Here is a 25468-nt window from a genome sequence, read left to right on the forward strand (position 1 = left end):
TCATTTTTGTCATTTTTGTCATTTTTGTCATTTTTGTCATTTTTGTCATTTTTGTCATTTTTGTCATTTTTGTCATTTTTGTCATTTTTGTCATTTTTGTCATTTTTGTCATTTTTGTTATTTTTGTCATTTTTGTCATTTTTGTCATTTTTGTCATTTTTGTCATTTTTGTCATTTTTGTCATTTTTGTCATTTTGGTCATTTTGGTCATTTTTTCATGACATGTTTGTCATGCAAAATAAAGTTGGAGTTTTTTAATACTTTTCGTTTAATTTTAGTTTACTTTTCTTATATCTTGATCACTCTATTACATCACGATGTGAACCGATTTGCAACTATGTAAGTAGTTTATCGACGTGTTTGCTCATCAGCAAATCCCATTAACCCAACTTTGCATATAGGCTTTTCCCACATCAGAAACATAAGTATGGGTCACATACTTATACAAAACAATACTAATTGGAAGCTGATTTGTGCAGTTAGGCCAGAGAAAATTCGCTCAGTTTCAACTGCGCCGCCCTGTTTAAAAACTTCCATGAAAAAATAGTCAGCAAGTTGATACGTTACCGCTTTTTGAATCATCAGACCCATCCATCCGGGAGGATATTGACCTGCTGCTCTTTTTACTCGGTAAACTTCACACCGACAGAGACCCTCATCGGTTGATGTTACTGGATGCCATGGAGCGAATTGGCGAGTAATTCCCACTCGTTTATCACATTTTTGCATTACAGTTAAACTTCCCTGTGAAGGGAGGATAAACGTTGAAATAATTTTTTCCATTCAAATGGAGTTTTCACTGTACTCTCCCCCTATCCCTACGCGAGGGAAAAAAGGTTTGCGCAAGGTGCTTAAATTATACTCGGGAAAATAATGAACTCAAAGAGACCATCGAACGCATCGTCATGGGAAGAGAACGGCTCTGGATGTTCGTTTATTCTATTTTTCTCTTTCTTTTTGACAAAATATAGGGGAAAAAGTACACCCGCATAAACACAAAGCCAAGCAACATGGGCTCTGGGAATCTACATAGATACATCGAGCAAAACTGTAGCGGGACAAAGTCAACAACAAAAAAAAAAAAAACAAACAGACGAGGTGGTAATCTAAATTCATGTGTCCGATTTATTCATTCACCTTGATTCCAGTTGGTCCGATGACCGGGTTCGGGGTAGTAATTTTTGCCAAATTCAAATTTCGGGTTTAAACTACGGTCATGTGTTAGGTTTAAATTACCTCAGGAAGGACAAAGCGCGATTGCGTTACACCCACAGATTTTTATTTCCCGCTCATAATTAGATTGACCCCAATCTGGTGGCACCTAGCCCATTCAGCGGACCATGTGCCTATGCAGATCGGAACGAATGTGATAGTTCTAGCTGTCTGAGCACAACGAAAGTTCCCAACTGACCGAATGGGCTCGGACTTTGATGGGTTAATTCATAGTGATTAGAGTGTGTAGGAATATGAGTCAGAGGTCTAAAATTTTGTGTGGATAATGGAAGGACAGACACTCGGTTCTTTAGACCAACTGGCATATGAGCCTTCAGTAACGAATAATTAATGATTTATTTAAAAAAAGGAAGGTCAACAAATTGTTAGGTTCTAATTTTTTAAATTTTTCAAAATTCGATGTTGATTTTTGTTAATGTATCATTCAGTAGATTTAGATAATTTCGATTATGAGGATGGAAAAGTGAAATGAAAATAGCTATACAATCATCTTTGAGAGAGGATATACATTCTAAAATGTTTTGAATCAAAGTTAAACAATTTTAAACTTGTTCACGGCATAGTTTAGAATAGTATAGAATGCAAAATATATGTAAACACTGTCAAAAATGTCCACAAAGTTAAAAGTCATCAGAGAAGTCAATGCTCAAACCAGATTTTTTTTTTATTTTTAATAAGCGAGAAACTTAGTGTAGATCGCTGAAAGGCTCCACAAAATTTAAACAACCTTAAAAACAAACTTTTGTTAGATCCAGAGCTCGTAAGCTGTATAGCCGGTACCGAAGCAATCAGACAGGTGATTTCTGATGGACGACAAAACTAATACCCTATTTCAAAGAAACTCCTGCGGTTGAATCCTTTACCATGTCTGCTCGTAGCAAGGTCCCTAGCATATTGTAGTACAATGTATTTGCTGGTTGTTTTGTATAAAATAGAATGATTTCCAAAATTCTGCTCCTGTGGTAATGAAACAACAATGTTCAAAACGAAAACTTTGGTTTTAGCTGTTTTTAAAAGCCTAAAAAGAGTAATCGTGTATGTACACTTCGCAACCTACGATCTATACTGACCGATTATACTTTAAGTTCAATCTCATGATGATTTTTCTTGGTTATTATCAAATTTTTCCAGCAGAAATTCCATTAAAAAAGCTTTAAAGTGGCTAAAAAATAAATAAGTTTTATAAATTTCGATACAGCTTTAGCCACTTAATTAAAAAAAAATTATTAAAATTTATTTGAGACCTTTTAACCTCCTGGGTTATTCGGGTTTATCCACTTAATTGCCTGCAGAAGGATGTAGCCACCTATTGTACAGATTAGACGAAGTATAAGTTTGAGAAACTGTTCAATATCATGACTGAAAAAAGTGTGCGCCGGCCAATGAGAGGCACCAAAAATGTAGTAGAAATTTTTTCTTACAAAAATCGATAATCATTTTTTTTAAATTTTTTTCATGAATTATCATAAGATTACCTTCATTTCCTTCACCGAAAGTATTTAGATCATACGAATGGTTTTTGAGATACATGCATTCGGAACTGTCCCATTTCAAAAAGAACTAAGCTTTAATACTGTTATCCCATTCTCTGATTTAAATGATAACTGCTAGCTGGTTCGGTTGGTTTCTTCGATAAAAATGAAACAAAAACAAGATTCGTTCGAAAATGGATATTAATTGAAGATAAATTACTTTTAACTTTCAACTTATAATTAATGTTGGAAAAAAATGCAGGCTCGCAGAAATTCGGCTCAGTGATTAATTTGGTCAGGTTCGGCTATTCCGGAATAATATCTGGGGACTGATCTGGAATGAAGTCGTGCTAAAATAACACCGGCGAACAAAATTAGAAGAAGAGAGAGCTTCATTTATCCTAGGCAAAATGCGTCGCAAAAACTGTTTGAAGTGACGTCACTTTTGTCATAGTATCTTTTTAGCAATAAAAATAAACTTTACTTCTACTAACTTTGCAACATTTCTTTCTCATCACCTCTCGTAGTGTATAGTACGCTATATCGGCAAAATGTACACAAAGGAGAGTGACCAGTTTGCTTCTCGCCCAAAAATCTCTCATGCAAATTTCGACGGCTGTATTTAAGATACCATCTAGCGACTATTTACCGTGTGAAACGTCCTATTCATGATGGACCATGGTAGGCCATGGTAAGAACGCACGGCCTAAGTAGTAAAATAAGTCAAGACAAAGTGGAGCGGAACCCAGTAGGATCAGTCCAGAGTCTGGATAAGGAAGCAAATATCTCGGAATCTTCCATACAAATATTGAATGATGACTTGAACGTATGGGCTTGTGATATAGCTCAGTTGGCAAGTCTGTTGTCTCCTGAGCCGATGTCCGCGAGTTCGAGCCCAAGAGTAAACATCGAACACAGTTGTACCGGATAAGTTTTTCAATAACGATCCGCCAATCGTAACGTTAATAAAGTCGCGAATGCCATAAAGATGGTAAAACGACTATAATCGAAACAAAAAAACTTAAACGTATCATCAAAGGCAAAAGCAAAGTTTACCATCAAGCATCCCACAGGAGTTGATACTGAAGTATACATGGACATTTTGAAGAATCAGGTGCTTCAGAAATTTGGGCAAACTTCAGTGAACCCGAGAAGGTTGTTTTCAAACAAAATGCTATGCCTCGAAACGGACCCAAACCTGAATGGAGGAAATATGAAGATTTGACCGAAATATCATTCGTCTCCTAGCAGCCCGGATTTGAACCCCCTCGACTATTTAATATGGACGAATGTTTAAGCAAAAGCCTCTCACTCAAGTGTCAATTTTTCTTAAGGATTCCATCTCTGAGGCTTGTGCTTCAATGTCAGAGGCTTATATTGCGAAGGTATGCTCCCGATTTAGATCTCGCCTGGAGAGACTAATTGAGAACGAAAGCTAACACATCGAATGATTGTTTCTTTAATGTTCATCTACGTGCACGAATGTATCAGAAGATTTTTAAATCATGTTGATATAAAGAAACGTGTTTTTGAACCTTGATGGCAGATTTTCCAATTTTTTTTTTAAGTGATACTGTGAATTGACTTGGTATCTTACAATTATGTTTGCAAAAAATCAGGTTTTTATGTAAAAACTCTTTATTTGTTTTCTGCGATGCTATTTCCATAGATTTCATTTAAAGTCAACTGAACATAAACAAATAGGCTCAATTTAAAGCTTGGCTAAAAAAAAGTATTAAATTTTATTACTAAAGTGTGCATAATGTGCAAAGTGACAAGCATAATCTTGAAGCGTTCCACATAAAAAAATGCAAACCGCCAACCGGGGTAACATTGATCAGCATGAAATTTTTCCACATAATCATCAATAACAAAGTCTAAAGTAGAAATGTCTCAAAACTTTTTTATACGTTTAAAAAGCTATTAGTTAAGTTTCATATCGGAAAACAACTTGGTTTGTTCTTGATAATTTCATATGTTAGTATAAATGAAATTTTCAAAATCTTGAAATATCTATTTTTTTCGAAGGCTCGCTGACAAACACCCTTCCTGTTGAAGTCAAAGCTTTTTGAAACAAACAGGGTGATTTATATGAGAGTTCAACTTTTTTCCTTGATAAATTTATAGTTTTGGTGAAGTTTTTGTAATACTTTTTGTAAATTGCGACCCAGAGATGGGTCTTGACTCAAACATTCAGTCAGCGAAACTTTTTTTTTTGTAGAGAAATGAATCCAACTTAGATGAAATTTCAGGGACTAGATAAGAGAAAATCGATGTTGAAAAACATGCGAAAAAAAATTCGCGAAGGCAATGCAAATCTTGCCGTGCTTAAAAAATGTCCAAACTTGATTCCAACTACCGTAAGATGAAATGATGGGAATAGAAATAGACCAAGAAAAATGATTATGATCACATGGGAGAACTATTCCCTTCATTCCGATAGACATCGACACTCAACCAGTATAATATTCATACGCCAGGTTGGTCTCCTGTAGTAGAATGTTAATACATGGGCCCCGGAGAGGCGCAAGATGTGGGTTCAAGTCTCACCGGGAGACAAGGCGAAATTTTTTTTTCGCATGTTTTTCAACATCGATTTTCTCTTATCTAGTCCCTGAAATTTCATCTAAGTTGGATTCATTTCTCTACAAAAAAAAAATTTTTTTTTGTAATACTTTGAGGTAAATTTCTGAAATTTAAAGAATAGGGACGTTTTCCAAGAGATAGCCAGTCTAGGACAAAAGGCGGAAACCTTATCAAATGGTAAAGTTTGTAGGAAAAAATTAAAAAGGGAATAGTACGAGAGCCTAGGGAATTGAATGAAGTCAAAGTTTCATGTTTTTTTTGTACTTAAAATTTTATATTTAATGTTAAAAATGTAGCCCCTTAATTTATGCAGCATCGTTGTCCATCTTTCGATTTTAATTGCTGTTCGGCCTTAACACACGAACTGCCCAAGTTTATCAATTACTAGCTTTTGTCAATATAATGAAGGTGTTTTTTATCCTTTATAATCAAGAAAACTCGTTAAAACCGTCAAAATAGTGTCTGATCAATGTTACCCCAATGCATCAAATTCTCAACAAAGACGAAATCGATTTTTAAATCAAATTTAAAGTAGTCTAATAAATTTTTGCAACCATGTTTTACGTTCATATGAGTCCAGAACTGGTTTTAAAAATATGAAACAAACCACATTATTATAAAAAAAAATCGAGAAATATTGAAAAAAGTGATCAATCTTACCCCGTTTTACGGTACTTAAGGACGCTAACGATCTGTGAAAACTGCAAATCCCTCAATGATTCATAACGATTGACACGATGAATGGGTTAATATTCAAAGAAGATCGCCTCCAAATACGACCGTTTTCTCTGTTAAGCACTTCAAAAGCTCCCGCAAAGTAAATACGGTGTTTAAGTATTTAGGATCTGGAATCGTGCAATTACACAAAATTGTGGTGGAGGGATAAAAAGTCAAATATGTTGTTTTTGTGCCGTTGGAGGACAATCGGCTAAATTTGTTATAACTTTGACCAATTTCAAAATTATGAGTTATTTTGAAGGTCAAGCTTCAGGAAACAGAAAACGTAATCAAAAATAGTCTTGATTCGAAAAAGGTGTGTGATAGTATGCATTTTAGATGGCTCATTCGTTGCCTTAATATAAATATTTCGAAGTCGAAAAACTTCTTTATTGGACGCTATCTTAAAAACCACTTGACAAAACATCACTAAAAACATTACATCACCAGGTAGCTTCGCTGAAAATTTTATCAATTTACATCCACATTCACATTCACATATTCACAAATCAAAGTGTTGCATTTTTTTCGATTACATACATACCATAGCAAAGAATATTTTCTACTTTATTTTTTCTTCATTCAAATTTTGTTTAGTTTCACAAAAAAAATACTTCCAATGCAACTCAAGGCTGATAAATTGAGTTTGTTAGAAATATAACGAAAATAGTTTTAAAAGTGTCCCAATAACCAATTTACGGTTTTATATTTTCAGCTTTCAATATTATTCGAGTTTTGTTCGATAATTTCAAATTTCTACGTTGGTTTTGGTATTACAAAAACAACATTTTCGAATCAGGACAAATTGTGTTTTTAATCATGTTTCACATACAGAACTTGCATTCTACTTACAACGAATGATCCGAAACATGTTGTTCAGACTCAAAGTCTTACGTTAAATTCATAGACTTGAATTCAGTTAACAGAAGACTTAAACCACGAAATTCAATCATCAAAAACAAATTAAATCAATGATTTCCGATTGTTAAATTTCAATTTTTTCATTACAACTGTTTCATGTTTAGATTCATATTTTTTTTAGCGAAACCATTAAGTTTTCATCATTCATCAGGATGCAGATGGAATTGAAAATATTTTGAGTTAGGAATTCAAATTACAAAAAGCAACAGTAAAATTTTAATCAAAATTGAAATTTTTCATTCATTGCTAGAATTATAATTGCGTGTAACGTTTTGTTGAATTCTTGAAGTAAAATGACCTGTTTCGCATTTGCCTGTACGTGATTTCTAGTTCTATGTTTGAAAAATGTTCAAAATGTAAATAACCATGAACAAGCTATTTGAAATCTGGAAACAATGTAGTAGATACTTATTTTATTTCAATTATGTCGATATTCGGGGATCTGAATGACTTAATATTATTTTCACAGTTTTAAAGGGACCTGTTCTTGTTATCAAACAGAATACAACATGTATACATGCATAAGTAGCAGTCGGCGTCCCATCAATAAAAACCCTCGCAACACGTGTAACTTGCTGAACTCATTCATGCTGGTGCTGCACCAGTCATTCTATACGCTTGGGCAGCGACGTCGTGGTCGTCGTCGTCGTTGTTGTTTTTGCGTATGTTTACTTGTGCCCGACGACGACGACGACGACGGCTTCAATAACAACATCGAGGGACTCGGCGCGTTGGAAAAAATTCGTCCACCGTTAGTACCGCGTTTTACTTTCCCGCAACAACGTGTGCGCGCGCGCCTTTGACTTGGTCTGGGTTTTAAAAATTTTCACTTGTTGTTGGGATTTTGTTTTTTTGGGGGGACCTCCGCCGATGAAGTCCGGTCCGTTTCGTGTGATTAATTTGATTAATGAATCGTGAGCAGCTATTTTTTTGTAAGTGAACCAAGTGCCGGTTGTTTTTTTTTGCTAGAGGAGGGATCCTTGTAGTTCTGCTGGCTGCTTTGCGTAAATTGGCACACAGGAAGGTGTAATTTTCCTCTCGTGGGTGGGGTTTAGGGGTTTTTCGTGAGCACCCACACCCAATTGTGTTATGTGCGCGGCTGATTACGATTATGAATGGATGGATGGTTTGGAAGGTTTGGGTAATTAGGTATCGAATGGAGGAAATTTTCCGGGTATTGTTGTGAGTGTGATTAGAAGCCCTCCTAATTAGGCCTTCCAAATGTTATGATTGTGTAAAAGTGGCGGTGGAAAAATGTTACCCATGGGAGTGAAAAGTGACGAGTCGGACGTCACATTGCTAAGGTTGCCGTTGAAAATGCTGAAAATTTTGGGCCCACTACTCCGATGGCCCTAGGACGAAAATGCAAAACTATTTCCAATTTGTGAGAACTCTTTTTCACAATTGCTTCAACCAGGACCCGGCCGTTGCCCCGTCATTTTCTGCTGGAGGATCAATCCTATCGTCTTTCCGAGTCAACGAGATTCACAGTCTGTACAACTGCAATAAGTTGACCGGAACCGGATCCGGGGACTTCGAAAGCAGTAACTACGATGTGATCAGTGCCCGGAATAGTAGAATTAAATTTCCCACCATTCACACTCTGGACATCATTCCTAAATCCAAAGACGTCCTAAACGGCGATTGGATCCTACGTTATTCGGACAACGAACTCACCAATTATCCTTGGAGTGGAGATTCTAGTCCCAACTTTGAGCTGGTACCATGGCGTCGTTCCAATCCGAACCAAGCCTTGCTTACAAACTCTACCAGCTTCAACGGTTCCAAACGCTGGAATAACGCACGGGATCGCAAAATCCTTGACCGATTGCACAAAATCGAAACCAAACAGGTCAAAAAACAGCTCAAAGAAAACCTCAAGTATTCCAAACGGGTCAAACGCATCCGTATTATGCTCTCGATTGAGATGCGCCAGAAAAACTACGAAGTTCTACCGCCCAAAATTCGGCCCCGCCAATTCGGGCCTACCTCCAAACTAGTCCAGAATCACATCGCCAAGTTACAAACAGCAACCTCAACATCTTCCCAACATCATGGCTACTTCAGTCAACGGGGCAACGAAAATTTCAAGGAAAAGATCGCTCAAATCGAGGCGAAAAGTGCCGCCGGATCGCCTCAACCGACGAAGACGCCACCCACCGTTACCGAGCGTTCCAAAGGTGGTACCGGTGCCAGCGTCGTCGATTTAAGTAACGCGGCGACTGAGGCGGCCGCCAAAGAAATCGAGCGGCATGTTTTCTGCAAGAATATGAACGCCGTCAAAACGCTTAACCCGCGCAAACGGATAACGCCGTTTGCACCGCGCACGATCGAATCCGATCGAATGATAGTACAAATGTGCCGCCGCTGTCGGAGCAAAAGGTAATACAAACGCTAAACTGGTTTTTGGTTCGATGGTTGCATACCTCGCAGGCGCTTTGCTACTCGATGTAACGGTTGATGGGTAGGAATTTAAATCAAAAGACTTCAACGCTAGCTAAGACTTTTAGAAGATGAACCTTTTAGATGAGATGTTTTGATTCAAGAGGGCGCCATAAGCAGCTGAATTGAGTTTCAACTTTTACTGTCGAAATTTTGTTCAGAGATTGACAATTTTGCATGACCAAATCATAAACTGATTGATCATATTTATGCTTTCAGATGAAGGGATCTCACAATTTCGCAAGATCCTTTTAGTTGAATTTGGTCAAGAAAATAGCAAACATTCAATTTCTTAGAACAGATTTTTTTAAATTTTCCATTCTGTTTGTCATATTACTAAAACATTGCGGTCTTAATGTTTTTGGATAAATTAATTTACCTATTTTTAGAGAAGCTATGTAAGGGGAGGTTTGCCAGAATTTTTTTAACACGTACCCAGGCTGGACAAATCTAAGCTATTTTATTTAAAGACATGCCAAAATACGGGAATATGATTTCCAAATGTCGACCAAAAATTCCGACAATATTCGGACAAATGTGATCAGAACCCAGGAATTACTCAACACAAATCAAGAAAAAAAAAATGACAAAGTTTTTTTTTCTCATCACCAGTTTTTAAATCGTATTTTAGGCTTTCAAAAAACTTTTCATCATTATTTTTATGAAGTTTGCTCAAAAAAGTCGTTTTGGATTCATGAATAAAAAATTTTTCAACACAATTGTTTTTTGTTTGTTTTTGCAAACAAAGTGAATAAATCTGGTCAAAATCCGGGCTTTTTTTTAATGAAATCCGGAACACCGGGCCGGGCCGAACTTTTGTCAATTTTGTTTATTAAATTTTCGGGCAAACCCAGATAAAACCGAGCAATCTGGCAACCTTGCTTTACATCAAGGTTTAAGGTTTCATAAATGAAAAATGGTAAATTTATATTATTTTTAACCATTGAAAATGAAAAAAAAATCCTTTTTACAGATTGACAAAATTCATTGAATACCTACTTATCTTGAAACTCTTTTTTTCATAAATTTAAACAAAGAAAAAATCGAGATATGAAACTAAATTTAACATAATAAAGAATTTACTCACCGTTAGTTATGTACGTTTTTTTTGTTCAGCGGCCTTATCGGTGAATTATGATGTTCATTTTAGTAAGAACATGTTCAGAGTATGGAATTTTTATAGACCGATAGAAAGTTAGAAGAAATGAAAGATGGTAAAAATGAGCGAGGAGAAGTTTTCAATTAGGCCACATTTTTATTGAATCGAAAATTGTAACATTTCAATTTGAAATTTATACCAATTTAGGGTTTACACTTTAATGCTATGAATGTTGTTTTAAAACAACACAAAGTATAATCAATCAAATTTTAAAACGTGAAGGATAGGTACTATTTCAGGGTATTTTTTTATTCGTACCTACATACTCGAAACTTTTAATAGATATGCAAATTTTGAAGCAATTATTTTTTTTTGCATTTTATCGAAAAAAATAAATACTCTGATAAAATTTCAAGTATCAATCATTAAGAATCATTCCTGCATTCTTAATCTTCCAAAGCCGTTCGGGTCAATATGACCTGAAACTCAGAATCAAAGCATCTTAATCATCATTTCAATATAAATACTGAAGAACTGAGATTTTTAGAGACTATGTATATTCTATGAAAATGTTATTCAAATTAACGGAAAAGAAACTACAATTTGAGTTTATAAAATCGGGTCTTTGAGAAATGAGATACAGCGAAGCAAAGACAAAATTGGATGTTGTTGTTTTAAGTAAGTTTTTTTTATACCGGAAAATTACTGCAAAGCCGTCAGAAATTATAAGCAATTTTAAAATTAATTGTTTTTTTTTGGATTTTTTTATTCGGAACCTACTACAGATAACCTGGTAAAACAAATTTACTTTATTTTAAAATATTTAGAAACTAGAATAAATTCCCTTCAAAATGAATCTAATACCATCGAAATCGGTCAACATTTGCGCTCACGGGAATAAGAACAAACTATAAGTCAAATTTCCCCGAAACGAATATTTCGCGAACAGCTTTGGAAGGTTAAAGCAATGTTCAGCAAAAAGGAAGGAAGTGCGATTACTGAATACATAAGACTCAGCTCTTTCAAACTTGTTCAGTTAAGTTATTTGAATTTAGACCTCATAATTTTACAAATTTTACTGCACCGCTGTGGTTTTGCCCATTTAAATAAGGCAAACTTTTATAGGATACTAGCTGACCCGGTAAACTTCGTCTTACCATGTTAAACTTGTTGTCCATTTTCCATTTTTTCTTCGCTTGACTATGAAAAAGCATTAAATGTTAAGTTGTCAATCGTTAGAGAAGTAAGAAGAAATCTAACATATTAGCTGCAACATTTTGACCTAGTAGTATACAAAAGCAAGAGGCTGGTTATTTAGGCTGATTTTTTTATTGATATTTTTAAAATTATTTTTATTTTATTTTATTTTTGCATTAAAAAAATTGACGTATTTAAAAATTTAGCAGTTTGGCACACCTCATTTTTCGAGAAGTGACAGTTTTGATTATGATCTAAATGCATGTAAAAAATGTTGGTGGGTTCTCGTGGGTTCCTTGCCAAATGATTTAATAAAGTTGGTTAATTTTCAATACAAGTTCACATATTTCAAGACCTTTTTCAAAGAAAACATCCGCATTTCTCGTAGAAAAGTCGAATTTTCATCGTTCAGTTATTGGATGAGCCTATTGCTTGTTGAGTCGGTGCTTGAAGAAATACTTCAGCACATTTTTTGCATTTTTAATCAAATTCTTTAAAATTTAAATTTTCAAAATGAATTTAAAAAAAAAGTTTTAAATTATGCGGATGTTTTATTTGAAAAAGGTCTATAAATATGTGAATTTGTATTGAAAATTAACCAACTTTATTAAATCATTTGACAAGAACTCACGAGAACCCACCGACATTTTTTACATACATTCAGATCATAATCAAAACTGTCACTTCTCGAAAAATGAGGTGCGCCAAACTGCTCGCAAGAAAGTTATTGCAATGTGAAAAATGTATAATTTTAACCTATTTTTTGCGATTTTGACAGAAAAAATCTGCGAAACGAATAAGTTTTCCACTAGAATATCTCATTTGAGTCTATTCCAATCGAATACTGTGGAAATTTGAGATTATTACTTACCACCTTAACAAATCGTCCTGAGGTCCTCAATCCATTCCTGACTTTCCGATACCAACGAAAAATTGGAATGCCAAAAAGGAAAACATTAGGTGCTATGAAAAAAAAAAACCTAGCAATAGCTTTTGCTAAACCAAATCGAGCATTCGAGTAGTCGCTTAAAGCAATTGCTTCGGTTGCTATGAATAAAGTTTGTTTTGACAGCTGTTTTCTCAGGCAGAATCTTTCACTTTTAGAACAAACTAGTATGGTATGAAGAAAGCCCAAATCCCCAAGCAGTTGCTTTATTTTCTAAGCCTGCTCGTAGCAGACTTTTCTAATAAAAAAATCTTTTATAACGTCATAAATTTATCAAATTGGCAATATTGCACTTCGAAACAATTCAAATAGGCATTTTCGACATATATAAACAAAAATAGAAGTGAAAACCATTTTTTTTTCATATTCTTGGCGTTGCACACAGGAGTATTTTACCTCAAATCCTGGCCAAAACCTCCAAATTGAAATTAAAAAAAAATCTATTTTTTTTAAGGTTTTTTGGTTGTTGGATAGTTGTTGTATATTAGTATTGTCGATTTTAAACCATCGGTATAGTGAGTTCGTAATGACATAACTCGAAACATTGATGTATAAAAATTATACATTTTTTCTTTCAGAATTTGGGGTAAACATGTACAATTATAGGCTGCGTAACACGCATAATAATGTGACTATTAACAAAATTTCTTCTACAAATCTTCACTTTTAATATAACCAATGAATTGTGGTTGAAATTGCGTTCTTTTCTTGATAAACACGTGTAGTAGAGAAGCTAAACAAAATAGTGCAATGTTTTTTGAACAAACTTATATTTTTTTTTTTACAAATTAGTGTTGAAGTTTATCTTCCGGGCTTCGCCGGAATAAATTTCACATATCACACGAATGCTTCTAACTTCCTTAAACATGTCCAAAAGAAAAATCGTGCGCATACTTGCGAACTCGAGCTATGTTCAATTTTGAAATCTGAAAATTTGAGCGATTTTTGTCCCTTATTTCGTTTCAGATAGCGAGCATGCCATGCATTTACTTTGTTTTATACAAACGTTTTTTATTGCGTTTGATTTTTTTTGTTTGAAAAATGGTATTTTTCATCATTTCTGATAGTTGATCGACTGGTTTGCTCCGAATTTGCTTGAAAACAAACATTTTATAAGGGGCAACGAGTGACCCAAAAAGACCAAAATTAAGAAATTTGAAATTTTGGCCAAAAATGAGTTGTGTATACTTGAATACAACGAAAAAAAGCTTTTTAATCATTTTAAAAAGAAAAACAGGTTTTGGCCAACTTTTTCCATAGAGTACTCCTATGTGCGTTGTATGGAATGATTCTTCTTACATAAAATTGAACAAATCTAATCGCAAACAGTCCAGATTACCGGATATAGATTTTTTTTTAAGTTTTAACAAAACAAACATTTTTTAATGATTTTAAAGTAGCTTATTTTGACTGACAAAACGTTTGTTTTTCAGGTGAGCTAACTGTTTCTTGCTTGCTGGACCAATTGGAATTGTCCTATCAACAAACGAACATTTCAACCTGCGCTTTTTAGAGCTTGTTATGCATTGCCTAAAATACTTATCGATCGTTCTTTTCCACACAGCTGATATCGTGGCTGTTTTAGCCGTAATTTTCAATTTTCTGATCGTTTTATTTTGATTTACTTAAGAAAACTACAGATTCTGCTTGTTGGATAGCTCTATTTTTTCAAAGCAAAAACTATGTTCTAAAGTGTTAGTACACATCAGCTAAGCAAATGTTTAATCAGGGCTGCTAGCGAATCGGAATTTCCAGAACCACAAAACGGAAAAAACTGTGAATTTCAGCTGCTTTGAAGCATAGAATTATCTTCATGAGAATTTTTGAAAGTTTATAGAAGTTTAACCGCAGAAGTGTGAATGAATTGATTTGAACGAAACCCGGCTTAAAATTTTCTTCAAAGACTTCATAGTTTTGAAGATTATGATATTTTATATCGAAAAGAAAACAAATTTTATGAAGTTTGATTTTTAAATCGTCGCATTTTTTATCAAACTTTCCTGTTTTGGATCACATTTCCTTTATGTAGTTTTCATAAAGAGTGGGGTGGGGTAAAAGTACAACCTCAGTGCTATCATATCTTTAAAAATTTTTGCAGTTGTTTTTAACGATAAGCCAACACGATTTCGGAAGGGGTCTTTTCTTCACGTGATACATTTTCGAATATGTTTAGCTACATATAAACATTTTAGTACAGCTCTGGGCATATTTTTAGAATCCAGATTTTTTACTCTTGTGATGTGACTCGGAAGAAGTGTAAAATTATTAAAATTTCATAATAGAGTTGCAGATCTCCTTTTCTCAAAACTGTTAAAATTATAGATAAGCTATGTTTTCATTTTAAAGACTAATATAATAAAATAATTAGTTCAGCAAAATAATTTATTTGAATAACACAACTGAATGAGTTTGAAGCACTTATTTTGAGTCTTATAAAAGTTATGGCTCCTAAAATAAAAAAAAAAATCTGTTAATCTGTTAAAATCAAATTGTAAATTTATTGCCATACTATTTTGCTGATTTCTATCAAACATTGTTTATTGAGTACTTGGAAGATCATTTCATTGAGATTCAAAATATTTTTATGTGTTTAAATTGCAGTATAAAAAAATTCTGCTTATCATTAACATATCAAATTAAAGTATGGAAATACCATGAGTCACTCGTCACGCTCCAAACTCTGGAATATTTTTACAACTTTTAAATGCTTGCTGAATTATATATATTGAAAAAATTCTTTAAAAGTTTAAAAAATATGCTGCAAAAAATTTTTGGCTCGCAGACAAATCACATTTCTTAAATTTGGCTCGCCACGTAAAAATATTGGCCTCCTATGATCTAAAGGATATTCCTGATCAATGAAGTACAAAGAAAGGTGACGAACAAACACGCACACTATTCCAGAACTCGTTATTCAAAAAGTAAAAAGGTTAACAAAGCCTACGTCACTTGCCAGGATGTTTATGTTTCCTAGGCGAGAACCGTAAACAGCAGTTGACAATGATTTTTTCTCTAGTTTTCGCTGGTACAGCGATGATGGTTGTTTGTCTGAAAATGCAATTGACGTCACTAATTGTCATGGTTACAATGTTTACAAAAAAAAACTTATACTTACACTTCGCACGGGATTTCCATCGCCACCGGAGATATGTATACAGGTTGATTCCTGATGACCTACAATGTATTTTATAAAAAAATATATATATTTTAACGCAAATTTGATTGCAGTTGTCAGACTTTACTACTAATATTGTTTATCGGCTAAACTAAGAAAAAGTAAATTTTATCGAGAAATACCGAAGGTCACCAAAATGTCTCAAACTGCGACATATTAAGAGGTTCTGGCCTATAATCGATATAAGCCTTGAGAAACATTGTACAGAGCCAACATCATGGAAAACTCGCGAAAATTTAGGCAAAAAATGACACTTAAGGTCACAATCAAAGTTGTGCAAAATTTTACAATATCTATTTTTTCAAATCACGAACCAAGGCATAAGGCTCTGAATTCTCATACATCTGTTGAAATGTACACTTTTTTACGATTTTTCAAACGGAATATTTGACTTTTTTTTTAAAAAACTTCACTGGTGTCCACTTTTTTTCGTGAACATTCTGTAGATGCCTGATGAGAACAACAAATAACTTAATTAAAATATTCAGAATATTTTCCTGATTTCTCAACTTTTAATGGATATTTCTAGTTGTGTTTTTTGTAAGTACCGTGCAATACAGAAATGTAATCTGAATTAAGAAATAGATGACCAGAAATAATATTGATTTTCAAAATTACTTATTCAAAAATTAAATTGAAGTTTAAGGTTTTTTTTACTGCAAGTTGAAAATTTCCTTATTTTCCATTTTTTTTAAAATGACTGTTTTATTTTGTGTGATTTTTTTTTTAAATTTATATATTTTTGTAAATTTTTTTTTATTGTATTTTTCGAATGGCGACCAATTTTAAATTTTGAATTATGACACCTACAAATCATTTTTAATAATTAACGATTTTTTTCTTTTCCTCAATTTTTCAGAACGACAGTGGGGTGCGCCGGGTACAACGAGTCCAGATACCTGTCGCATCTGGACTCGTCCCATGCCCAGCAGATGTTGGCCCCGATGATGGAGCGCCCGGCCGGTGGGGCCTTGGCGCTCCACTACGCCGCGGCCCGAGGCTGTCTGGACTGCGTGCGACTGCTGGTCGAAGCCGCCCCCGACATCAGGTGAGTTCGGAAAATGATTTTGTAATTTCTACAAAATTGGTAACAAAAAAAAATTAAAAGTGTGCGAAATTCTTAATCTCTGATTTTTGATCAGTTAACTCAAATGAGCCCGATCAAATTGCAACTCGGTCATTCAAAGCTCGACTGTTCTTGATTAATCACTTTTGATTCAAACATTTATGCATTCAATTTGACTCGATTGAAAGAAAAAGCGCTGCATACAGCTGGTGGCTGTTTTGTTATGCCATAATTATCGACAAACTGTGTTTGAATTAGTTTAGCGTAATACAAGTGTGCCCAATAGACTAAGCTGTATGGTGGAAATAATGAACGATGGAAAAAAAAAAAAAACAAAGCTTAATTTGCAGCTGGCAGTTTAAGATGGCGTGTTTTTGCAGCTACTTAGCATTGCAGGAACGCTAATTGGAAACATGAGGAAATGTGTTGGTAATTTTCGATTTAAAAACAACTGTTTCTGTTTGGTTCAGATTTGAATTTGATTTTTAAAATTTATGTTCATTTAATGTTATTTAAAGTTAATTCAACTCCTATAGAACTTTGAAAAAAATTAAATAAAACCGTCTAATTAGTTTTTTCATTGTTAAATTTTTCAAAATATATAATTTTGCAGTAAAATAATAGTTTTCTTTATTTTTCTACAATATTATCAGGATAAGTTACGCAACTCACCCCGATGAATTGCCCACAAAGTGTAACGCTTCCTCAAAGCAATGTTTTCCGTTCGTTGCTCGTAAATTCAGTTGTGTGTTTATTTATGTGGGAGGTTTCCAACACACACATTTCCTAACACCTCTCGCGAGCCAATTAAAATACCGTGAGTTGTTAATGAACACCTCCTCTATCTTGAAAGAAGACGTTTGTGTTTTTTTTTGCGAGTCAATACTTTGGCTCGCCATTTTTTTTTAGCAATACATCATGTTACAAGTGGACGCGTTCCAGAAGTCATCTGCAACTTACTTGGGGGTGCATTTTACACGCTAATGTTCCGAGGCATGTGATGCACACGATCATAAAATTCCAAAAGCGCGAGCCAATATGACCAATTAGTATGATTCACGGATCGATTGTTGCTGTTGTTTAATTTTTTTTTCTTGCCAAGTGAATTTAAACGTACTCCGAATCGAAAAGAAAAGTGATCGGAAAATTTTGCAATTTTTAAATGAAGCACTAACTTATAAAAATGCCAACCCATTTCGGATTAAGAAATGCATAACAAAAGGAAGTAAGGAGTTTTGCGTGAATCCGTCGAAACAAAGTGTATGTACTCGAAAAACGTAGATCAAATCTGAATCAAAGCAATCGAAAAAATCCCTTTAATTCTACTACGGTAAGACCGTGGTTGAATTAAAGGAAATCTTTCGATTACTTTGTTTCATCAGAACTATTCAACCAAGTAGGCTCACAACACAAAATAGAGTAGATAAAATCACTATTGGAAGGTCCTTCTAAAGAATTGCTTTCTTGCTTGGAATGGATTTGAATTTCTTAAATAACCTAATCAATTACCAGTTCCATTAAAATAATTTAAATTTTATGTTTTAATTGGGTACCAAATTTCATTTTTCAAAAATTCACATGCTTCACATGCTGGGTTTAATTTTGTCCAAGTAAAATTTTTCAGTTCTTAATATGAATTTGTTGAAGTAACGGGAAATTACTTGATCTCAAAATGTGTTTAACAATAAGTGTTAACAAAAAAAGGCAAAAATTTACCTTTTTTTAGTCCTACATAACTATGGGCCTATGAAATTTCACGAATCGATACTTGTTTTGATTTAAATTTCGATTTACAATTCAATTAACCTTTAGTATTGACACATAAATTTTGTTACTTAGAAACCCTACCTCGTCTGTAGATTGGGATTTGAAAGTGTAACATAACAAGCTCAGAATTTAAAAACAAGCAGTTTTTATTTCCAAATTCATTCATCAAATACTAATCTAACGCATCAGCAAGCTGGTAGCCATGTGACAGGCGTCTTCTAAATGCTCAGCTCTATACTAAAAAGGGTTTTTTAAATCCCCGAAAAATAAATCAGAAGGGTTTTATATATTGAATAAAGCCACACAATTCTCTTGTTTTTGAGGTGCAAAGAAGAATTTTGGCAGCCCTGACTTCAAATATGCAACTTTCGAAAATCAAAGAAAATATCGTTTGAGAAATTTCTGCACATTTTTGCCAAAACTGTAGAACAATGCAAAAAATATTTAAAGAAAAGCTTTTAACCTTATTATGCACTTTCCACAAGACCGCAAGTAATTTTGACTTCTTTGAAAATAGTTATAAATGTTTTTTTTGTTTACTTTCCCAATACTGTAAGATAAGGGAGTTTTGACGAATTAAAACAAAAAAAATGAACCACTTTCAATTTTAGTTATTTCTTGAAGCAAAAATCAAACCGTTATGCAGGCTTCAAAAAATTTGTTAAATTGAATAAAACTTTTTTTTAAAACTTTCTTTATCAATGTTAGAAATAATTGTAATGATATCTTTCCAAATTTTTGAAAATTGTAGAATTTAACTTTATAAGATAATTACATCTCTGTAAAAAATCCTCTGAATTGTGAATTAAATTTTATAAGTTTTTATACTAGCAAGACTTCTTATGGGAACATTTTTCTATTAAACTGTTAAAAATTAATCTTTTGCAGCTCCATATTTTGTTTTAATGTTAACAAAAAAACATAACCTAAATTTAAAGCATAGGTTTTTTAATTTTCAAATTTTTCAGTTCTGTATTTTTGTTTCTGGAAACATGATCTTCTTGGAAGTCATAAATCTAAATTTTTATATAAAAAACATTGTTTTTTATCAAGTTTTAGACGACGACTAAATATTCAGAGTTTGAAATTTTAAACTTTAAACGTGTCACTAATTTTCAATGTTTTTTAATTTTCTTTTATGATATGATCATGATTATCAATTAATCTTTTAAAAGTTAGAAAATTGATTCAAAGCATCAACTTTATGCGCAATGTCAACTAAATTAGTATCTGATTGGTGTTTCAATATTTACAACAAAACTTAAATTTCCTTATTTTTATTTTTTCAGTTCCTTATTGATTATTCAAGAAATCAAATTTCCCAAACTGTACTTAATCAGTATTATCTTCAAAAGATGAATCAAATTTGTAAAGTTAGTATTGTGATCTTAAAAGTACTTTCTTGGCCTTTTATTTTAGTAGCTGAAGATTTTTTTTGTATCAAATTTCATTTAAACATTAACTATGTGTTTCGAATAAATTATTTTAAGTTCAGATAGATATTTCCTTCCTAATAAAACTCGTGATTAAATATTTTTCCAAATTCGGGATATTTCCGCGTAATTTTTCCATCAACCCTTCGAGTAAAAATGAAGAAATGTAATTTGAATTAGGGTGATAAATAATTACCAATTATTATCATTTTACTGCACAGTTTTTGAGATCAGATCTTAACATTTATTTTTGAATTCGGAATTAATTTCTTTTTTAATCTGGAACTCTATTTTCAGCTCCCTTTTACAATAGTTGAAGAGGTTTTTTAAAAAAAACTAATCCTCTAACTATGTTAAAACTCTTTTTATATCAATTTTGATGAATATCACTCTAAAATGTTCCAATTAGTGTGAGGTCTCATGTTGGTTGTATATGGGAGACACCTTTTACAAAAATGGGAGGGATCTTTATTCAAATAATACAATAAATCAACTCATTCACTTAAAAAAACATATTTGAATGTGAAATACAGTAATTTTTCCGCTAAGTCAAAAATATGTTTTTATTGATTACATTTATGTTTCATTGATAGCTTCATTATCTTTTACGAGAAGAGCCTATCATTACATTATATCATTTATTTTCAGCAAAACTTGTTTGCCAAATCAATAAATCATCTCATGATGTCAAAACACTTATGTTTATCAATTATAATTAAAAACTAGCTGACTCGGTGTGCTTTGCAACACCTTCCAAATAACATTTGTTTTTTCTAAACTATGTAACAAAAATTTACTTTAAAAATTACCTTTTCTTGAAATAAGAAATAATATCAGGATTTTTTTTAAGATTATAGGTTATGAATTTATTTTCCGTATCATGTCAAAATCTGAATATTAGGCTCAGTGTTCTAAATTTTGTGATATAGAACAATATATTTTAAACTTAAATACGATACTTCATGAATTTTCAAAAAAAAAATAGCTATCCTTTCCAAGTGTTTCCAGAATAGATCTGAAGTTATGAATTTATTTTTTGAAAAAAGTAATTGATCTTTGATTTTGAAAGTTCTACGCAGCCCGTAGCGAAGAGGATAGCCTTCAAGTCTTCTAAGCATAGGATCATGAGATCGAATCCCGGGCATGGCATACGTAGTACATTTTCTGTGGGTTGGTGGTTTTATCATTTGTTAGATGCTAGCCAATCATATCTTCAAAAGATTTATGCTTGGAGTATATTTAAAAGGATTTTTTCGAGGAAACATCGAGTTTCATTGTATGTGTTTGTGTTCGTTTAAAAAAAATTCTTGTCGTGTGAATACAACGATTTTCCTTAATTTGTTATTGTAATTTTGTTAAGAAAGGTCTGTATTTTTACAGACACTACAATTTTTAGGATGTTTAAAATTTTTTTAACAGTTCACAGTTTTAACTACTTCATTATTTCATTTCCTATCAGAATATTCAAGAACAGCTTTATTTTTCGTTTATTTCTAAACAGTTTCTCGTCCTTTAAAAATATGAGGGTTGGGTGAAAGTGAATCATTATCATCATCATCTCTTTATCAAATCTAAATTGTATACTAAACTTAGTGAAGCTACTTAGAAATTAGTTTATAAGATTTTATTTCTAACATACAGAAAAAAATAACTTTGAAAATCCTCCCTACAAACATGGAACAAAATACCATCTTGTCATTTTTGTAATATTTGTCATTTTTGTCATTTTTGTCATTTTTGTCATTTTTGTCATTTTTGTCATTTTTGTCATTTTTGTCATGTTTGTCATTTTTGTCATTTTTGTCATTTTTGTCTTTTTTATCATTTTTGTCATTTTTGTCATTTTTGTCATTTTTGTCATTTTTGTCATTTTTGTCATTTTTGTCATTTTTGTCATTTTTGTCATTTTTGTCATTTTTTGTCATTTTTGTCATTTTTGTCATTTTGTCATTTTTGTCATTTTTGTCATTTTGTCATTTTTGTCATTTTTGTCATTTTTGTCATTTTTGTCATTTTTGTCATTTTTGTCATTTTTGTCAGTTTTGTCATTTTTGTCATTTTTGTCATTTTTGTCATTTTTGTCATTTTTGTCATTTTTGTCATTTTTGTCATTTTTGTCATTTTTGTCATTTTTGTCATTTTTGTCATTTTTGTCATTTTTGTCATTTTTGTCATTTTTGTCATTTTTGTCATTTTTGTCATTTTTGTCATTTTTGTCATTTTTGTCATTTTTGTCATTTTTGTCATTTTTGTCATTTTTGTCATTTTTGTCATTTTTGTCATTTTTGTCATTTTTGTCATTTTTGTCATTTTTGTCATTTTTGTCATTTTTGTCATTTTTGTCATTTTTGTCATTTTTGTCATTTTTTTTTTCATTTTTGTCATTTTTGTCATTTTTGTCATTTTTGTTATTTTTGTCATTTTTGTCATTTTTGTCATTTTTGTCATTTTTGTCATTTTTGTCATTTTTTTCATTTTTGTCATTTTTGTCATTTTTGTCATTTTTGTCATTTTTGTCATTTTTGTCATTTTTGTCATTTTTGTCATTTTTGTCATTTTTGTCATTTTTGTCATTTTTGTCATTTTTGTCATTTTTGTCATTTTTGTCATTTTTGTCATTTTTGTCATTTTTGTCATTTTTGTCATTTTTGTCATTTTTGTCATTTTTGTCATTTTTCACATTTTTGTCATTTTTGTCATGTTTGTCATTTTTGTCATTTTTGTCATTTTTGGCTTGTTTATAATCTTTGTCAAATTTTTGGAATTTTTATCAGTTTTATATACTTGTAAGTTTTGAACCACCCTACAGCACACGAGCTTATTTTTGCAAAATTTTGAGAGCTTTTCCCATCCACCCGTTTCATCGAATGGTTTTCAGAGGGAGGTTTTTGAGCTAATCCAAATTTGAGCAAAACCATTTCTTCCTGCTCTCATCGAATAGACACACGACAATGGCAGAAAATTATCGCTGAATGAGTTGCCTTCGGCCGTCAGTCGATTGTTATGGTTTTTCGTTTATGGTTTCCTTCTCTCGATTGTTTTCCTCACAATTTCTTCTCTCAAAATGCTGTGGAATGGAATGAAGTTTTTGAGAAGGTACCTTCTTTCAGCTAAAGAGCAAGCAATTGGGGAGCGGAAAATCATAACAACAACAGAAAAAAGGCGCCCATCAAACAGAAGCTTCGAACGAACTAACCTACCGTAATAATAGCCAGCAAACGACGAACGATGATGATGAATGATGAAAACGGATTTTGATGAGGTGGGGAAGCCTGCACGAGGGAAGCCATTCGTTAATTCGTTCATTCGGGTACGGGTCCGCGAAAAATGGCTCCGGAGGGGCTGAGTCTTCAGTTGCCGGGGTTTGCTCGCGCCGTCAAGATGGTTTCAAGCTTTTTTCGGGGAACCGTAGCACGTTTCATCGTTTAATTGTGTTAATAGGAAAATTCTCAAAAGCCATTATGGGCAAACGGAAGTTCTACGTTAATAGGGTGTACCCCCTCCTGGAAGATGGAAAAAGTAGATCACGACCTTCAGCTGGAGCTGTTGTTGTGATGGCCTGAGGAAGACTTCTATTTACGTACAAACGTAGTGGAACAAAGTGGCGGTGTAACAAGCTTCGTTACTGGACCGGGAGTGAAAGAAGATAAACCGGGTCCGGACCGAGAGCTAGTGATGAAAAGTAGCGCAAAATTGGCCTGTTTTCCTCGCTTGAAGCTGAAGAAGTCAATTCTTGGATGGGAAGAGGGGAAACTAACCTGTAGGAATGGAAGATAGTTTATTTTGTTCAACGAGAAAAACCAGTCAGTGTCTTCTATCCGTCGATGTACAAGAATGTATGTATGTATGTGTCTGATAGCAATTGCCGGTAATGGAATCTGGGATCCGTTTGCTGGTTTGCTAGTTTCAAGCTGACGATCTGAAGATCGAAAATCGATGCCTTGTGGAAAAATGTGAGAGAACATCTTGGGCAGTGTAAAGTCAGATTGATTGCTCGCCTACATTACCCGCCTCATTTGAGCTACTGACAGTTGGCGACTGACTGTTGTGAATAATTTTATGGAGTACAGTGTGTTGATTAAAAATTCGCACTACAGACGTTCTTTTATTGAACTTGCATGAATTAAACAATTAAAATTTATTTCGATTTGTTTTACATAGCTGATCACTAATCAAAATCTTGGAATTGAAAATTTATAGAATGAAAAATTTTTTCTCATAAAGCTTAGTTCCTTTAGAAATGGGAACATTTTTTTTTGCTAATAGCTCATTTACTAGTAATCGGACATTCAAAATTTTGACAGCATTTTGCTGCCTGGAAAAAGAACTATCCGAAATATTTTTTTCAAAATTCGAAATTTACGCTTTTTTGAGATATTTACGATTCAAGAGTAAAAGAAAATAAATTTTGAAAGTTTCCTTCAAAATCCATAATTTTTAAATTAATTGCTGAAAAAACCGTTGATTATTCAAAGAATTGCTGTGTTTGAGTGGTGGAAAAGTATGCACACTAGAGTGCCCCAAGAGACCCGACTTTTGAAAAAGTTATGCGCTGCAGGCTAAAATTGATCCAGATCGGATCACAGGAAGGGGTCGCTCAACGAGCCTGAAGTTTGTATGGGATTTCGAGACATTTTGTTGGGGAGAAACATGAAAAACCAGTTTTTCATCAATAACTTTGGTTTCCGCCTGCCTATTTCTTTCAAAAACGGTTTTTCTTAAAGCCTAAACTATGAAAAATATTTCATCCGAAGACTGCATTTCGATAAGAGTTAAGATAAAAAAGTTATTAAGCTTCAAAAATGGGCTAACTTTTTAACGATGGTACTAAGCACTGTTAATGAGGTGTCAATATGTTCGACCGCCTCGACTCATTAACAGTGATGAATACCATCCTTAAAAAAGTTAGCTCATTTTTGAAGCCTAATAACTTTCTTATCTTATCTCTACTTGAAATGCAGTCTTCGGATGAAATATTTGTCATATATTAGGCTTTAAGAAAACCCGTTTTTGAAAGAAATCGGCCGACGGGAACCAAAATTATTGATGAAAAACTGATTTTCATGTTTCTCCCGAACAAAATGTCTAAAAATCCCATACAAACTTTAGGCTCGTTGAGCGACCCCTTTCCGTGATCCGATCTTTCCCAAATTTGGCATGAGACCTTGTACTAGGCCAAGGATCAATTTTATCCTGCAGCGCATAACTTTTCCAAAAGTCGGGTCATTTGGGGCACTCTACTGTATAGCCGGTAAAAATACTAACATCGCTAGAACGAATTGTAACGGTGATGCTAAGATAAGCTTACCTAATTGCCCGGTCTTACCCGGACTTGTCCGGATATTTGACACAAAATTAAGGAAAAGTTCGGTTCGGCCGGTTGCCCAGATTTCGTAAAAAACATGGATTAACTT

The 25468-nt window shown here is 33.2% G+C and overlaps 1 protein-coding gene across 10 annotated transcripts in view; it reads left to right on the plus strand.

The window, feature by feature from the left end:
• Positions 1 to 25468, plus strand: part of LOC129758259 (probable serine/threonine-protein kinase DDB_G0282963) — a 378135-nt gene that overhangs the window by 157202 nt on the left and 195465 nt on the right. For 4 of the 10 annotated variants that reach the window (XM_055756071.1, XM_055756625.1, XM_055729006.1 and 1 more), the window contains one exon: positions 16648 to 16836. In XM_055756071.1, coding sequence (XP_055612046.1) covers positions 16648 to 16836 — 189 coding nt within the window. Of the gene's footprint in view, positions 1 to 7748; positions 9312 to 16647; positions 16837 to 23426; positions 23899 to 25468 lie in introns of those variants that run through there. The other 6 variants (XM_055728699.1, XM_055728743.1, XM_055729051.1 and 3 more) reach the window with 5 other exon arrangements.

Source organism: Uranotaenia lowii, chromosome 1, assembly GCF_029784155.1.
Source record: "Uranotaenia lowii strain MFRU-FL chromosome 1, ASM2978415v1, whole genome shotgun sequence".
In the NCBI taxonomy this organism is placed as follows: domain Eukaryota; kingdom Metazoa; phylum Arthropoda; class Insecta; order Diptera; family Culicidae; genus Uranotaenia; species Uranotaenia lowii.